Source organism: Pongo pygmaeus, chromosome 16, assembly GCF_028885625.2.
Source record: "Pongo pygmaeus isolate AG05252 chromosome 16, NHGRI_mPonPyg2-v2.0_pri, whole genome shotgun sequence".
Classification (NCBI taxonomy): Eukaryota; Metazoa; Chordata; class Mammalia; order Primates; family Hominidae; genus Pongo; species Pongo pygmaeus.
In genome coordinates, this window is record NC_072389.2 from 54,547,032 (window position 1) to 54,565,523 (window position 18,492).

Below are 18,492 nucleotides of genomic sequence, written 5' to 3' on the forward strand. Positions count from 1 at the left end.
ATTCTCTGTTGCTTCTATTTCTTTATCCTCTTTTCATGCTCCAGTAGTCAAAATACTTTGTTTCTCTAAAAGCACCTAATGGTTTATAATCTCTACGTCTTTGCTCTTAATGTTCTTTCTGCCCAGCCCTTTTCTTTGCTTCTTATCCCACCATTTCATTGGTTTGCTGAACACCTACTCATCTATTTAGAACTTCACTGGTTTAATTCCTATGTGGATGTAATGATTACTGTGCGATATCCTCTTGGCCCACCTGATTTCAGCATTGCTGGCAGCCCATGTTAAGCTAGCAGCTTGTATGAGTGCCTCTTCTTTGTAGCCATTGTGCGTTCTCCAAAGTCACTGAAGGCAGATGTGTTACCCAGGCACATCTTTGTGGAGAAGTTAACCCTTCTAGGGGGAAACACTCAAACAATAAGAATGTGAATGGGTCAATGCCCCAGCCTTCCCATTGCCTGTGGGCCAATGGTAGGCACATTCGACATGACTCTTCAGAGAGATCCCTGAGAGATTGGGCCGGGGGCTGTCCACACAGTTAATCTGCTCATTAAGCCCCCTTTATTGGCTTGCTTTCTTTCCTGAATCACTTTCCTTCCTCTTTCACCCTTGCTTCCTAGATTACTGCTCCCTGCATCCAAGTCTTTATCTCAAGCTCTACTCTCAGGTGCATCTAGATCCAGACACCCTCTTGACTATGTGCCTCTATTTTAGCTGTGAGATGCTGCTTTAGCATCTCTTGCCCTTTGTTGATCTCATTTAATGATTTCTTTCTAGTAGACTATTACGTGTGGAGAGTAAACAGCTTATCTTATTGTGATGTGAGTGGGCACCATCCAACTGGCTGCCAGTATGGGTAGAACAAAGCAGGTAGAAGAAGGGAGATAGGTTTGTTGAGTCTTCTTGCTCTCTTTCTCTTCCTGTGTCAGATGCTTGTTTCCTCTCCTCCTGCCCTTGGACATCAGATTCTAGGTTCTTCAGCCTTGGATTCTGGGACTTACACCAGCAGCCTTCTGGTGGCCCTAGGGCCTTTGGCTTCAGACTGAGGGCTGCACTGTTGGCTTCTCTGGTTTTGAGGTTTTCAGACTTGGACTGAGTCATACTACTGTCCTCTCTCCCTCCCCAGCTTGGAGACAGCCTATCAAGGAGACTTCTCCTTGTGATTATATCAGCCAATTCTCCCTCTTTTATATACCTATATGTCCTGTTGTTTCTGTCCCACTGGAGAACCCTGATTAATACACTTATTCATTATTGGTCCCTAAGCAGGTACATAGTGGACCCTCAACAATGTGTAAAAGGCACAGTGCATGAGAGCTGTCTTCAGATATCTGAAGGGTTACCTTGTGTTTACATATGTCTGGGGAACAGAACCAAGACCAAAGAGTAGAAGTTACAGGAAGACAGATTATAATTCAATACATTGTTTTTCAGTGCACCTATGGGAGGCGATATTTGATAGCAACAGTAACAGTGGCTCATTATGGCATGATGACCCACTCAGGGAAGATATTGGCCCACTCTTCTGCTGAGAAGTCCTATTATAGAAAGTTTTATAGAACAAGGACCACAAGCACATACCTGCAAGGACCAGGCTGGCATATAAACTAGTGAGGCAGGCTAAGTGTCACAGAGTTGGGAATGGTGAGAACTGTGTGGAATAAAGTGTGTGTACCCTGTCTCAAAGGGGTAGGTACTCCTTAGCTCCAGCCAACAGTTGCTAGACAGTAATACAGATCCAGCACTGTCAAACCTTCCAGTTTTCCAAAAGTAAGTAGAAATCCAGATTCTTAGGTAAATCTTCCAATATAAAGACATTTGAGTCAAGAAGGCATCACCATGGCTGGCTATGGCACATGGGTTGTTAGTTTGTAATCTTTGTGTAGTGGATGTAGCTGAGGATGTTAAAGCCTCAGATGTGAGGATAGCTGTCTAGAGAGCCAGATTCTGGTCAGCTTGCTCTCTTCAGGCCCATGAACACACTCTGCCTGTTCCCACCTTGGGCCTTTGGCCATCCTCTCTTCACAGCAGGGACACTGTGTGGCTCAGGCCCCTCTCCTGTGACATCTCCCACTACTGGTCCTTCCCCAGCAAGCCCTGTCTTCTTAGTGCACCTTCAGCATTTCCAGCACTCAGATGTCTGCTGCAATTGCTCACTGTCTAGTAGTGTCGTAGTTTGTCTTATCTGTGTAGCTAAGTTATAAGTTCCCTTAATGCAGAGGTTCTACTTCATGTGGCTTTCCTGTCATTTGGAGCATGGTATTGGGTGCATGGCAGGTGCTCAATAAGAATTGTTGGTTAACTTTTGCCAGATGACTATCATACTCAGTGCTTATGGCATCCCTCTTAGTAGAAGATGAGATAATAAAAAAGAGGCCACCAGCTCTTGCATGGATAACTTAAAATTAAATCAGTGAAGCTCTTTCAGATGACTCAGTGCTTTTGGCATTGCTCTTAGGAGAAAATGAGGTAATAAAGAAGAGGCCACTAGCCCTTGCATGCAGAGGTTAAATTTAAATCAGTGGGACTCTTTCAGAGATGAAATAGACATGTCCTCTATCTACTGTTGACCTGCTGTCCTCAGAGCTTAAAATGGCGCTCAGTGTGCCTCACCTGTCAAAGGCTTTCCCTCACCATTTCCCACCAGAGATCCAATAAAATAACTAATTATGTGTGCCCTGACTTAGATTCCTTGATTAGAGATGGGTTGTGATCATAAACTATGTAACCATCTTTTAAAGGAAAACGTTAATAAGCAATCTTTACAAAGATTGCCTAAAAGAAAAAAAAAACTAATTTTAACTGTTTACAATTATCTATTTTTGTATTCTTTCTCTTTCCTTTAAACAGATTTTGTTTTAGAAATCTCTTTTCTCTCACATCTGTAAAGCAAAATACAATATAAACAATTCTCAGTCATCTGTGATAATGAATATTAGGGTATACTTTGGGCACTGAAGTTTACTAATTGTTTCCAAACTTTATTTTAGCAAACTTTCCCCACTTTCTGGTGAGGATGCTAGTGAATATAAATTGTCAAAATAGTATGTCTCCTTTATATTCCGTGTTGTACTTGTCTCGCTACTGTTTATTTAGCCTAGTTTCAGTGCAGTTTTGTTACAAGGAGAAGGATTTGAATCATGCATTCAACAAACATTTATTGAACCCCTACTAAGTGCCAGATCCTATTTTAGCTGCTAGAGATAGTTATGAAGAAACTAGACAAGGCCTTTGCTTTCTTGGAGCTGAGCTTCCATTGGTGGGAGACAACCACAAACCAATGAACAAATGAACACACAGGAAAATATTGGATGGTGATAGGTGTTGGGAGCATAAAATAGAATGGAGAAAATATGTATGTGTGTGGTCTACTCCAGATTGGAGTTGAGTCTCTTCAAAGCTGTGACATCTGAGTGTTGAACCTCAAGAAGGAACCAGCCATGTGAAGATCTTGGGGAAGAGCATTTCAGGACAACAAAACAGCTACTGCCACGGGCCTATCGCAGGAGCCACATGGTGTGCTGGAAGCACAGCTAGGAGGCTAGTCAGAAGGAATTTAGCCAATATAATTTATTATACAAGCCAAAATTATTAGCACAAAATGAAATATTTATTTTGCAGTTTAAGTATATATGGCCATGAACATTTAGATTTCAGAATTTGTGCCATGATTTCATGACTAGATTCAGTAATTATGTAAGATTCACATTGGAGAAAATCAGTGTTCTGAAGACTATGCCGTATATCCCGCTTTGAAGTTTTGGATTTCTCTTGAATAGGATAGGCCATTAACAATATTGGAGGAAAATATCATCTAGTGTTATATTCTTAAATTGAATTTGCCTTGGAAGTAATCATGCATGCAATGAACATAGTAAGAAACAGCTTCCTTCATCCTTTAATAATTGCTCCCAAGGATTACAAGAGCTTATAGACAGCTGGAACATCCGGCTACAATGTTAGCTGGACAGGGAAGAAAGTTGTTATGGATAAAGCTTCAGATTTTCTTGGATTTTTTGATATCTGTATAACAGAGACTTGATGAGTTGCCAGCACATAACAAGCCAGAACCCTGGATCCAGAGAGCATTTGTGACATTCAGCCAACACAGAACTGCTTTCCCACCCAAAGGGTGGTCTCCAAATCTGTTGTAGCTCTTGGCAAGATTTTTATATCACAATTGAAAACAGATGCCCTTTCTGCCCTTTCCCTTGTTGTCTGAGTTACTACCGTTCAGGAGATTGCAAGCCATGGCAATCTCTCATGCACCTTCAGAATGCCCAGCAAGAGTCCTCGTTAGACATTCCTGTTCAGAAGTCCTGCTGTGACACACTTCCTCTGCAAGAAGAGAACAGATTCAGGAAGGTGCCAGGATTGTGAGGTTCTGGTAGTCTGCAGGGTGTACTGTGAATGCTTTTTGTCAAAATCAAAGCACCAGTCCTGGATTTAATAGAAAACATCTCTCTAGATAGTTTCTATTTTAAAATATTTAATCCTAAAAGAAAATATTTAATCCTAAAGAAATATGTAATCCTAAAGGAAAACCAAAGTGTACCCTCCCTGATGGACTATATTGAGTTTTATTATAGGATATGGCCCTAAAATGTGCTTGGATGGGATATTGAAAATCCAGAGTATCAAAAATCACTAAACTACTAAATTATTGATTGACTAAAATAGACTTATTAGACATAACAACTGAATATAATGTGTGGAATTTGTTTGGATGTTGGTGTAAACCAGTTGAAATTTAAGCTGGTGGACAATTGGGAAAATTTAAATATGGACTGAATATCAGGCAATATTAAGGAACCACTGGTAATTTTGTTAGGTGTGATAATGATATAGTGGTTATCTAAGAAAGTAATTGTTATAAGGACAGTGCTGTGGAGGGGAAAAAATGAAACCTGAAACTTTGATAAGATTTATTGGTTCAAACACCGCATGTTCTCACTCATAGCTGGGAATTAAACAATGAGAACACATGGACACAGGGAGGGGAACATCACACATGGGGGCCTGTCGTGGGGTGTGGGGATGGGGGAAGGATAGCATTAGGAGATATACCTAATGTAAATGATGAGTTAATGGGTGCAGCACACCAACATGGCACATGTATACATATGTAACAAACCTCCACGTTGTGCACATGTACCCTAGAGCTTAAAGTATAATAAAAATAAATAAATAAACAAGAAAAATCAAGGGCAAAAAAAAATTATTGGTTCATTAGTAGAAATGTAAAAGTGCTTCAGAAAAAGTAATCATAGTTTAGGGGAGAGGAACCTGGAGGCAGACCCAGGAGGAGAGAAAGTCATGTAGAAAAGGAGATTTTGAAGGATGTTCAGTGTCCTTCAGTGGAGAGACAGTGCCAGCTCTAAATGGCTCTGCAAGGGAGGAGCCGGGGAATAAATCCTCTGACCTCACTCTCTTCCCTCCCATCTATTGCTGATCTTTTCCTGCTCTCAAATCTAGATGGCAAGGGACTCAATGGTGTAGTCTATACAGGTCGGCCTTTGGGGCTGATAGTAGGGTGGAAAAGGGCAGAGAGTAGAACTGGGGGTGTAAACAAAAGCTACCAGTAACAGCATCTTCTTTACAAAGTATAACAATATGGGGGAATATTGAAGGACAGATACTTTTGGAAGAAGCCCTTCATAGAATTATAAAATGTTAGGGCTGGAAGGATCCTGAGAAGTGATTCTCAATTTCATTTTAGAGGTGAGGAAATAAGAGAGCATTATAAAGGTAGCAATTTGTGTACAGCTAGTTGTCACAGATCTGTTAAGAAATTACAGACTTTTTGATATGAACAAACACTTCTCAGAAGAAGACATTTATGTGGCCAACAAACATGTGAAAAAAAGTGCATCATCACTGGTCATTAGAGAAATGCAAATCAAAACCACAATGAGATACCATCTGACACCAGTTAGAAAGGCGATTATTAAAAAGTCAGGAAGCAATAGATGCTAGAGAGGATGTGGAGAAATAGGAATGCTTTTACACTGTTGTTGGGAATGTAAATTAGTTCAACCATTGTGGAAGACAGTGTGGCGATTCCTCAAGGATCTTGAACTAGAAAGACCATTTGACCCAGCAATCCCATTACTGGGTATATATCCAAAGGACTATAAATCATTCTACTATAAAGACACATGCACACGTATGTTGATTGCAGCACTATTCACAATAGCAAAGACTTGGAACCAACCCAAATGCCCATCAATGATAGATTGGATAAAGAAAATATGGCACATATACACCATGGAATACTATGCAGCCATAAAAAAGGATGAGTTCATGTCCTTTACAGGGACATGGATGAAGCTGGAAACTATCATTCTCAGCAAACTAACACAGGAGCAGAAAACCAAACACCACATGTTCTCACTCATAAGTGGGAGTTGAACAATGGACACATGGACACAGGGAAAGGGGAACAACACATACTGGGGCCTGTCAGTGGGTGGGGAACTAGGGGAGGGATAGCATTAGGAGAAATACCTAATAGAGATGACAGGTTGATGGATGCAGCAAACCACCATGGCATGGTATATCTATGTAACAAACCTGCACGTTCTGCACATGTATCCCAGAATTTAAAGTAAAAATTAAAAAAAAAATTATAGACTTTTTGATTTTCAGCCCTGTCTCTTTCCCCTTGGTCTGGGAATTTTCATAAATTTTCCAAAATTTTCCCAGACCCACCACACCAGCTCAGCCACTGTTCAGCATGGGTGAAAATAGTAAGGAAGTCTCAGTTGTTATTCACAGGAATGTGTAAGCATTATAGACATAGCTATTGCAATAGACCATGTTTCTGTAGCTGAAATTCAGTGTCACTGTGGGTAATCTGGAAAATACATGTATGTGTCAAAAGGAAAATAAAATCACCCATAATGGACCACAGAGATAACTACTATTAACATTTTCGTGCTTTCCTGTCAGTTTTTTAAATTAAAATGTACATAAATATGTGTATGCAAAATTAGTATCAGTTGTACATGTAGTTTTGTAGGTTGCTTTTTCACTTAATAATGAATAATTTCCTATATATCAAATTGCCTTAGAATCTGAGTTTTGATAGCAGTAATATTTCAAAAATGAATATAGCATAATTTTTTTAAAATCCTCTGTTATTAGATATTTGTTTCTTATTTTCTTCTATGATAAATAATGCTGCAGTATATATATATAGGTACATATATAAACATTATATATCCGATATAAATAATTGTGTTTATCTGGGACATATAATATTTTTATTTAAAAAATTGCCACCATAAGAATTTCCAGTGGTCCTTTCTGTTGGGGCAGAGTGGAAAGAACATGGCTCTAGGGCCAGGCATCCCTGATCTGTTTGGCTTCCGCCCCATTCTGGATGTGTGTCCTTAAGCATGTCACTTCACTCTATTGAGCCTCCTTCTCTTTTCTGTTAACAGGGATCATAGTGCACATCCCTCAGTGCTGTGATGAGAACTTTACGAGGTAGTACTTTTTTTTCTTTTTTTTTTTTTTTTTGAGACGGAGTCTTGCTCTATCGCCCAGACTGGAGTGCAATGGCATGATCTCGCTCACTGCAACCTCTGCCTCCCAGGTTCAAGCAATTCTCCTGCTTCAGCCTCTCAAATAGCTGGGATTACATGCACCCACCATCATCATGCCCAGGTAATTTTTGTATTTTTAGTAGAGACAGGTTTTCACCATGTTGGTCCGGCTGGTCTTGAACTCCTGACCTCAGATGATCCACCTGCCTCGGCCTCCCAAAGTGCTGGGATTACAGATGTGAGCTACCGTGCCTGGCCTACACAAAGTAGTATTTTAAAGTGTTTGGCATGTAGGGTGTACTCAGTACATGTTAGGTCTGTCTTCATTTGGGATGGATTAGATTGCACACAAGTATATGCACATGTGTGTTGAGTGAAGTGAAGGAAATATAGTTACAAGATTTTATTCAGTATCAAGAAAAAAGTAAACCTGACTTGCAGATAGACACATTTCAATTGAAAGAATCCTTTCAGCAAAAGAGAGACCTATTAAAGTTTAAGATGCTGATAATGAAAACAGAAATGAAAGTCTTCAGAAGTGTATTTTTCTTTATACTGGGTTGTCCAGTAACTCTTCCTAACCTCCTTCCCCATCCCCTTCCTTCCTCAGTGCTCATCTTCAAACTCTATCAGCGGGCAAAGCATGTGTACAGTGAGGCTGCGCGAGTGCTCCAGTTTAAGAAGATATGTGAAGAAGCACCTGAAAACATGGTCCAGCTGCTGGGAGAGTTGATGAACCAGAGCCACATGAGCTGCCGGGACATGTATGAGTGCAGCTGCCCTGAGCTGGACCAGCTGGTAGACATCTGTCGGTGAGGCAGCCTGGTGGGGGCCAAGGGATGCCATCAAATAATATTGTTTAAATTAATGGAAAAAAATGCAACATTTCATAATCTACGGGAATGAAGATCATTCCCCACTTCCTATATGAGGGGTCTCCGATGATATAGAGCTACAGTTGTTCCCTTCTAAATACCTGTAGGATGAAAGATTTTCTACCTGGCTCCATGAATTTTATGAGGCTCTGGGTTTGGAGTCAGTTTGGAGTCAGCTCTTTACATCATGAGAAAGACCTTTCCATCTTTGGATGATTAGGCCTTTCAGGATGGTAACTTTGCTCAGAGCTGGGCCCTGTTGACTTCCTCATGATATGTTTATTATACTGCTGCTCTGCCAGAAACTCCTGTCCAGTGTCCTAATTAAGTTTAGTAGTTCTACTCAGAAGAAGGGAGAAAACTGACAGAGGATCTCAAGCTTGATGGGAGCGTGTGGGGAGACTGCTAAAGGAATCACCCAGAAAGCCAGCATTTCCTGCCTTCCAGGTTTAGTTTAGGCAGTTTGAGGAAATAAAGGCTGAAGAAAGCCCAGGTGATACATGGTTAATGGAGGCAGAAATGTAAAGAGGACAACTCTTTCACAAAGCCTAAAATCAACTTCCCTAAAATTGTGAAAGAATGGAGATAACAGAGTTAGTCTTCTTACCCAGGAAGGAGCTCAGTGACCCTGGGAGAACTGAAACTGGGAAAGCTCTCAAATGCTAGATGTTACTTCACTGTGAGAACACAATGCTACACTACAATTAGTAATGGAAATGTAATTAACCACTTGGCACTTGTGGCTTACCTCAGTCATTGCCACACTCCCAGCCTGAAAAGTTTAAACCAAGTAACTCCAGTGATCACAAATGGCCTGGGTAACCCAGCTTGTCAAAAGACTTGAACACAGCATTGATGAAGATCACTCTGCTGACATGTTTGCTCACTCATTGCCAAAAGCCTTCCCCAGCTTGTTTCATTTTAAGTACTCTTTTCTGAAAATATCAAGGGCCTAGTATATGGAAGGGACAAATATTGTTCAGTTCTGGAGATAAGAGGAAGTGGAATTATTTCTGCAGAGATCAGGAAGAAATGTCTTTGCCTGGAAGGAAGTGGGATGGTTGGAATCCCACCTGAAAAGCTGCGGAAGGGCATTTGCCAGCTTCCTGGAATTCTCTAATGAACTTTCTCTTCCTAGAGTGGTCGATCTGTACTTGTTCTCATGGAGCTTACATTCTCGTGGGGAAAGAGAGAAATGACAATTAAAAATAATTTGAATGGTAGTGATAAGTGCTATGGAAAAAAGTAAGAAGGAATAGAGACTACAGGTTTGGGTGGGTACACTTTCTATGGAGTGGTTGAAGACGGTCACTCTGAGGAAGAGATATTTGAGCAGAGACCTGAAGGAGGTGAATAAATGAGAACAGCAAATGCATAGGCCCTGAGGTGGATACTTGGCTGTCAGGTGTGAGGCTCAGCAAGATCAGCATGGCAGAGGGCCAGGAAGGAAGGCGAGGTAGTAGATGAAGTAAGGAAGGAAGTGGGGAGCCACACCATATAGGCCGTGTAGGCCATCGGAAGGCTTCTGGCTTTGAGCAGTCCATCGCCTTAACCACTCGGCCACCTCGTCTACAGACAGGCTTCTGGCTTTGAGAAGAGAAAGGGGGCAATGGAAATGCTAGGCAATTCTATGCCAAATATGCCTGGAAGGAAGACTTAGATAATTGCTGTGTGGGTAAAAAAGAGAAATCAAGACGACTCCTGGATTTTTGTCCTGAGAAACTTTCCTTGTGCCTCTAAAAGCCACATTTTTGAAAAGCACACTTCACCATTGTAGGTAAGAGTTATCTTAGAGTACCATAAAATATTAGATCAGGAAGGGGGGTCTTAGAGATCCAAGAAGGCACTAAGAGATGAAATAATTTGAGTAAGTTTCACATATGAGTTCATTGGAAAGCCTGGCTCCCAATCCAATGATTTTGCCACACCTGCCTCTCCCCTTGGGTTATACTGAGATGTGATTACACTCAAATGTGGGTCATACATACGTGTGTGTTTGTAACCTATTTTCATCTCCTAGCTTTGAAGCTTTATGATGGAGGCCTTTGTTGTCATAGTTTCCAGCATTTGAACATTAAGCAAAGTCATGTTGAGCAGGAATGTAATGTGTAGAGTAGGATGAAAAGTGGGCTGGAAGTGAGGAAGCTTGGATTCCGACTCTCTTTTCATTCTGAGCTCTGTGAGCTGGAACTGTTGCTTTGCTTTGTGATCTCCATTGGCTTTTTCTGTTCTAGCAGTCTACAGATCTATACATTTAAAAAATATGGTTCTAGTGAAAAAGTTTATGGCTATGTCTTAAATGGGTTTGGAAGAGTACCTTTTATTTATCTTTTCATTTTATTTGTTTTTGGAAAATCCTTTCTTAATGGCAGCTAAAGTGTTTCATTTTCACTTGCTGTATTTATTTTCTGAGAAAAATTCAGTTCTGTGAAAAATTCAGGAGCTCCATCACTTTTTCATGACTGTTTTGTTTGGAAAGCCAATTGCTAAGTATCAAAGTTATTTTCTACTTATTCCATAACCATATAGGGTCCAAGTTTTCCATATTGAAAGATTATCTTCTGGCTTGTTGGCCAGAATAGTTGTCTGGTCCTTAAAGCTTCTTATATAATTAATTTTTTCTTTGCTGTCACTGTGACCAGCAGATAATATTCTTCAAATGTTTCAGTTGGTTGCAAGTTACTGAAAGGTCCTAAGTGGCAGAGCAACCTCAGAGGAGGATAGCCCCAGGGGAATTAAGTTGATGCAGGCATTATGTCCTTCTCTTCTTCAATCAATATATATTTTCACATGGGTATCTGTGTACCATCTGAAATTACAGTCTGCTCTCCACTTTCAAAAGCTGTGACTTTCTCTTGCCGGGCCCAATGGCTCACACCTGTAATCTCAGCACTTTGGGAGGCCGAGGCAGGCAGATCATGAGGTCAGGAGATCGAGATCATCCTGGCTAACACGGTGAAACCCCATCTCTATTAAAAATACAAAAAATTAGCCAGGCGTGGCGGCATGCGCCTGTAGTCCCAGCTACTCGGGAGGCTGAGGCAGGAGAATGGCGTAAACCCGGGAGGCGGAGCTTGCAGTGAGCCGAGATCACAACACTGCCCTCCAGCCTGCGCGACAGAGCAAGACTCCGTCTCAGGTAAAAAAAAAAAAAAAAAAAAAAAAAAAAAAAAAAAAAAAAAAAGGATGTCTGAAAAATAATGAGGGAAGAAGGAGGGGTTCAGAAGAATGCAGAAATTAGTGGGAATAAGATAAAGGATGGATAAAGGATGGTTAAAAAGGAGGGGAAGACAGATGGTACAAGAGTAGCAGGTAGTAACATGGGGAAAAGTTCAAATGAACAGTGGAGCTACTTGTAAGCCCTAGTTCCTTCTGAAGCCTTGTGACTGTCTCACTGGGTCAGGCAGAGAAGGTGTTGGACATACTGGAACGGGTCCTGGCAAGGCCTGGTGTGAGCCACTGGTGCCACAGACCCAACCTCTGACAAAGTATTGCTTTGTTTAAAAACCACCACCACCTCCACAATTACCCTGCCACCATTAAAAATGTTAACGTCAGTAGGGAAGGTGTGACTAAGACTGGGCAGCCTGAGCAGATTGCTTGTTTTCCCCAAAAGAGGGAGGAGGAGGGAAGCTGAAATGGGTTCAAGGAGGAGCACTGCCAAAAATAATCTTTACATCACCCTCCCTGGTCCACTTATGGCACTTCAAAATTCCTTTAGTGTTTCTGAAGGGCTTCTTGGAAACTATTTGTATGAAAAGACAACTAATTGAGTGAGTAAATTAACGGCTTCAATACCTAGAATACCTAAGTTGCTATACACAAGCTTACAGTGATCTGAGCTAGACTGAATTAAAAAGGCATCTCCTACTTAGCATATAGGACAATGTATAGAACAACTTTGTGACCCAAGTGGAGAGAAGGGGAGTTGGGAAAGAGCACCATTGCTAGCTCTCTTTTTCAGTTCAACCTTTTCCTGCTCTTCAAGAGAAAATCAGTTTAGAATCTAAAGAAAGGAGCAGGCAGGAGGAAGGAAACTATACTTACAGAATGAGGCTTTTTAAAAAAATTAAATTAATGTTAGAACTTAAATTATATGAAACAAAGTAAATAATGAAGGAAAAAGATAATGTTTGCTGAATTATAAAGTATCTTTTGTAACCAAACAAAAAGTAAACAGAAAGAAATGACTAAATTTTAAGTAAAATTTACTGGAGAACACAAAACAATTTTGAAACCAAGTCAGTTATATGTGAGACAGCTCATTCACTATTGGTTCCCTCGTTTTACTTAAGACAAAATGGTTAATGCCTTTTGTTTTTGTTTTGACATTTGTTGAAATTAGAGAGGATTAATTGCTGCATTATCGCCCAAGCTATTAAGGGAGATGAATGACAAATTTTAGTGGATCAACTATGATTACAAAAGTTAATTTACTTTGTCTTCCTCAGAAGTCTTTCTGCAATGTATTCCATGGTGAGGCTGCTCAGCCTCTTGCACCCATTCTTTAACAAGGTCATAATGGGGAAGAATGAAGTGCAAATCCATTGTTGCATGCTCTTTCCCCATGACCTTAAGTGCTAATATGCATACCCTGTCAAAAAAAAAAAAAAAAAAACAAAAGAGGGAGAGAGCCGTTTCACCTCCCCTTAGGGGTTCACTTCTCTTTGGGCCTCTTTGACTTATGAATATAGATGCCATTTGCAGGACCCAAACCCACGGCTCTTCAGTGGCCTTTAAGTGGCTTACATTTCTAAAGTAGACATGTTGGCATATTTTCTTATCCTTTCTCATTTGAACACTGAAGGCTGTGGTTTCTTGACTGTAAGGCGATTTGAAGGCACAGTGTCTAACCTGGCTGTAAAAATCATAGAAACTTCTAGAAGGTCCCTTACCTGTGACTCTTGCCATTTCCCAGAGAGCAGAAGCTAGAAGTCTTCCCAAGTAAAACAATACACTGCTGACTGCTTATATTATATAAAATTTTTAAAATATTTTAAGGGAAATATCGCAGTCCAGCAGCCATTTATTAGAACCTATTAAATTCCTAGAATTGTGCTGGGCTGGGGTCAGAGAGATGGATGTGACCTGTTCCTAAATTCTAGATTTCCTGAAATAATTTATTTCATATCCATTTGTACAATATATATTTACTTATTTAGAAAGAAATGACACAGAATTTAAATACAAGGCATAATTTCTTACCTTCCCTCTTTTTCAAGTGTGTAGTACAGTTGGGTCTCCTAGGTCTCCTCCCTACCCTCTCCATTGCTCTGTATCTTGCAACTTAACTTAGTAAGTGCTTTATGGTCGAATTAGTTCACTTAAAAGTAGGAAATTTGACTTTGGCTATATTGGGTGCCTGGACAGTTAATTCTGTGAATACACAAGGATCAAAGAGAACATTCCTCATAATCTCCATCTCTTGTCTGCCCTAGCCTTTGCCATCATGCTTTATAAAGTAGAGGCTGCCTTTGTTGCTTTAACAAACCCTTCTACATTATTCCCAATCCAGTCATCACAATCATCAAAGTGGGATCCAAGGGATTTTAGGGTTTTGGTTTTTGTAATTCTTGTATTGCCTCTCTGATGTGCAATAGCTCAGGAGATATATTTTTAATGTTTTATTGTTCTTCCAGAAAAAGGCGCAAACATGAAAAGTTCACTAAACACCCTTGGTTCACTTACTTTTCTTTCTAATTTAAAGTGTATATTGGTCTCCTAACTTTTGGTCTTCTCAGAATTTCTATGGCATATGCCAAAGGGCCTATTAAGTACCAGCAGGGAACACTGCAGACAGACCTTTCTGCCTTTATAAGTGTATATAGCTGGGCAGGCTGCTGACCAGCTGCTGGGGCAGTCCTGACTTGTGATCAGATGTGCCACTGACTTGGGGGCAGAAGGCTATTTATAATAGCACTTATCATTCTTTATTTGGGAAATTTGAGCCCTGATGATTTCAGACCATGTGATTGATGCAATTCAGTCCATTTTCATCTGTGGCAGGCAGGGTGGTGACAGAGCAGCTCTGGAGACTCAGTAGTGAATATCTTTACCTACAAAGACTTCCAGCTTCTGCTCCCTCGAAACTAGTAAAAGTCTCAGGAAAATAGACCTCTGGCCCAGTTCCTATAGGTTTTACAGCCAGATTAAAAATAATACTCTGTTTGCTTTAGGTTCAATTTTGAAAAACCACAGCTTTCAAAAACTGTTCAAATGAGAAAGTATAATAAAATATGCCTTTTAGAAGTTGGATTGAGGACCCTTAAAGACTTGATAACTTGAGTCCAGCAAAATGGCATATTTTGGATCTTAGAAAATCAAGTAAGAAGGCACAGTATTCTTCTCTAGACCATGTCATGGCTGGCTTTAATGCCCATATTTTAGGGTCTTTCAGAGACACTTCAGTGACACCTCAGTTTTCCCTGGCATCTTCCACAGTAAGAGTTTGATGTGACTGCATATGACAACCCTTTTTTTTTTTTTTTTTTTTTTTTTTTTTTTTTTGTTTGAGACGGAGTCTCACTGTGTCACCCAGGCTGGAGTGCAGCGGTGCAATCTCGGCTCACTGCAACCTCCACCTCCTGGGTTCAAGCAGTTCTCCTGCTTCAGCCTCCTGAGTAGCTGGGATTACAGGTGTGCACCCGGCTAATTTTTGTATTTTTAGTAGAGACGGGGTTTCACCATGTTGGTCAGGCTGGTCTGAAACTGCTGACTTCATGATCCGCCCGCCTTGGCCTCCCAAAGTGCTGGGATTACAGGCGTGAGCCACTGCACCCGGCATGACAACCATTTTTTAAATCCAACAAACTGCAAACAGGCCCTTTGCCAACCTAGAAATTTAGAATAATCCAAGGATCCCAAGGTCAGAGAAATTTTTTAGCCTGGATGATGGGATTTCAGGCTTAGTCACTGGGCCATAAATTGAATGTTTAAGGGATAGGAGGAGATCAGTGATGTTTATTTGTTTGTAAGCATTTTTTTTCTTTCTTAAATACCTATTTTCATTTGAAAAGCGTATTTTAATATATATAATAAAGCAGATGATAAAAATAAATCAACTGAGAAGAATCATTGACAGGAAAATCAATTACTGACATGCAGTAATTCTGATGTTCTAGAGTAGAGGTAGTATTCTATTGATATGTCCAGAAAGTAAAATATCTCATTTAGATTGAAAAAAAGAGAAAAAATTGTGCTAAATTAATCATAGAGCCTTTAATCCACTAGTAATTTGGAGTGAATTTTATTAAGAAGAATTAATTGTAAGTACATGTTAATTTCATATCAGGATAAATTGCATCTTTTAAAGCTAAGTGATCTGTGTACATTGTGATAGGGCCTTTCACTTTGGTTAAAATCTTAGGTTTGAAACTGTGCCTGGTTTACAGTAACTAAAATTAACTCTTGCTGTGTGGTCCTTTATATAGTTGTTGCCATCCCAATCAGATACATCTCATCTGATGTCAACTTCTGAGTCCAGTAATCAGACTAGCTCCAGAAGGCACAGGGAAGGTGGTGTGGACCTCAAGGGACTGCCATCCCCTTTGTGGAAAGGCTTTGTTAATTTTCCATTAGAGACTCAACCAACCACCCATCCAACCTGGAGTTTAATAACAAGCTTTTTGTTGATAAGTTTGTTCAGTGAACTAGGCTATCTGTTCTAGGGGACTGATTCTTCTTTGTGAAACAGCCCGGCCTTAAGAATGCAGCTGAAATAGCCATTGGGGAAAACTTGTATAAGACTGTACGTTTTAAATTTTGATTTGTCCTCATTTGGAGTGACCTTCTGATTCAGGGTTGCCTACATTTCTTTTCCCATTGCCTGTTTTATTTTAACGTCTCCTTCCTGATTTACCTGTAAGCTTGCTATCCAACTCTTCAAGTGGCTACTTTATGGAATCGATATTACAGTGGGTTATTGCCAGTCATGAAAGAGGAGCAGTACTGTTGACTTACCACTTGGAGTCAAAACCAGGGACTAGATTTAGATACAATGAAAAAATTCCAAATCACTCTCTGAAACAGTATAAATGTCTTAATGTCCTAAAATGTTTGATGACACCTAAAAACCCCGCATGTATTTTCTTCTTAGAACTTAGATCGGCTATGTGTTCTACAAACACCAAGCAAATCACCTGTATTTTCATTTATAGGTTCTAATATTTTTTTTCCTCATTGTTTTAGGAAGTTTGGGGCTCAAGGGTCACGACTTACTGGAGCAGGATGGGGAGGCTGCACAGTATCAATAGTACCTGCGGACAAGCTGCCCAGCTTTCTAGAAAATGTGCACAAAGCTTATTACCATAGGAGTGATGGAAGCTTAGCACCGGAGAAGCAAAGTTTGTTTGCTACCAAACCTGGAGGTGGGGCTTTGGTTTTGCTTGAGGCCTGAAAAAATGTAAAAAATCTGAGAGAAACTATTTAGGGCACTTAGGAATTGGCAGGACTTTCTGTGCCACAGTAAATTAATCTTCCTTCTGTTTTGTATTATGATGAACGGTTACTATTATATCAAGATATATTTTCAAAGAAATGGTTGAAAGCTCTCTATGCTTCATAATGATTATTTTTCCATCTTAAAATATGGTTTTACTATTAAGAGCCAAGATCATGCTTGGACAGATCTTTTAAGAATAATTTACTGAGATTTATTGATTTGAAGATTTTAAAGATGAATGGTGAAACACACTCTTAATACTGATTACATGGATTGGACTTGAATTAAATATATTGTTACAATTAAACTGATACCACTGAATTGTATGCATTATTCTTGAATAGAGTTCATTTCTGGTTTCTCTTAGTATTCTTCTTCCTCAAAGTTGTGGTTGTCTGTTGATGATGATGATGATGACGATAGTGATGCCACACATTCTCTCTCAATTTCAGCTTCAGAACGCTATGAAAATAATACATGATTAAAGTTTCACAGATCTTCTTGGACATTGTATAATTGAATTTGAATGTGAGATTTCTCCAGTTATCAAGAGACTAAGGATTTTTTTTTTTTTTTTTTTTGACAAAAGGAGGATACAGGAAGAAAATTCAGACTCATTTGAATATTTTTAAACCATGTAATATCATATAAATAACCACTTTCAATTCTTTTGGCCCTGAGCTATCTCCATTACTTAATAGAAAAACAGATAAAAACCACTTTAAGACTCTTCTATTCACATTGAAATAAAGAATTATCTAGATGATAATTCAGATAATTCAGTTTGTTCATACAATTACTTTCTTATCACTCTTTTTCTACTACTTTTTCTCAAATACCTCTCTAATCCAAGAGGCACTTCCAAGAAATCCCACACATTCCTTATATCCCTTTTTTGCTTGTCTAGCAAAGCTTGTTTGTATATATGCACCCCAGTGTAAAGCAGGTATGCAGGTATGTGGGTGAAAGTGACTATGAAAAGACTTAATGAATTCTGGGATTTGTAATGGTATTGATGGGTATCTCTGTATGTATATCAAGAGTGGGCAGAAATGTTTGGCTGGTGATGGCAAATGACTGGCTTTCTCTTGTGGATGGACTATAGGAAGCGCTTTCTGAATTACATAATGATTTGGACCAAAAAGTATTTTGCTGAAATACTCAGGTAATTGAGATAGCAATGGTTTTATGGCATGAATTATCCAGAAAAATATCACAATTACTTATTATTCTGTGATTTCATTAGCTCATTAATGTTTAACTCACAAATTGGGCATCACCATCTAGAATTTCAGTTTAAGGCAGGCCTGCGCAAAGCTGGTTTTATTTCTTAAAGGATAACAGTCATACATAGAATACTAGGAAAGCCAATATTCTATTTTAAAATAAACTTCTGATGCATTTTCATTCTTAGCAGAAAGGTAAATGCTTGAGAAAGCTTGAGTCAAATTTGTTAAAAGAATTTTGAGTTCTATAAATCCAAAAATCTGAAACCTGAATTTATTTAAATTTATAATCCTTTATTTTTTAATACCGTGCCATTTTCCACAAAGGATTTGTGGTTGGTATATAATTCTTTAAAGCTACCTGAATCAGTGTAAAAAAAAAAAAAAAGGCACTTGTCATTGCT

At 39.5% G+C, this 18,492-nt stretch overlaps 2 protein-coding genes across 11 annotated transcripts in view; one reads left to right on the forward strand and one right to left on the reverse strand.

The window, feature by feature from the left end:
* Positions 1–17,188, forward strand: part of GALK2 (galactokinase 2) — a 182,166-nt gene extending 164,978 nt beyond the window's left edge. For 3 of the 6 annotated variants that reach the window (XM_054451215.2, XM_054451214.2, XM_054451220.2), the window contains 4 exons: positions 7,443–7,488; positions 7,598–7,668; positions 8,158–8,359; positions 16,610–17,188. In XM_054451215.2, the coding sequence (XP_054307190.1) occupies positions 7,443–7,488; positions 7,598–7,668; positions 8,158–8,359; positions 16,610–16,817 (527 nt within the window). In that variant the 3' untranslated portion in view covers positions 16,818–17,188. The remainder of the gene's footprint in view (positions 1–7,442; positions 7,489–7,597; positions 7,669–8,157; positions 8,360–16,609) is intronic. The other 3 variants (XM_054451218.2, XM_063652214.1, XM_063652215.1) reach the window with 1 other exon arrangement.
* FAM227B (family with sequence similarity 227 member B) overlaps positions 17,055–18,492 on the reverse strand; it is a 290,230-nt gene continuing 288,792 nt past the window's right edge. For all 5 annotated transcript variants that reach the window (XM_054451200.1, XM_054451199.1, XM_054451203.1 and 2 more), the window contains one exon: positions 17,055–17,324. In XM_054451200.1, the coding sequence (XP_054307175.1) occupies positions 17,226–17,324 (99 nt within the window). In that variant the 3' untranslated portion in view covers positions 17,055–17,225. The remainder of the gene's footprint in view (positions 17,325–18,492) is intronic.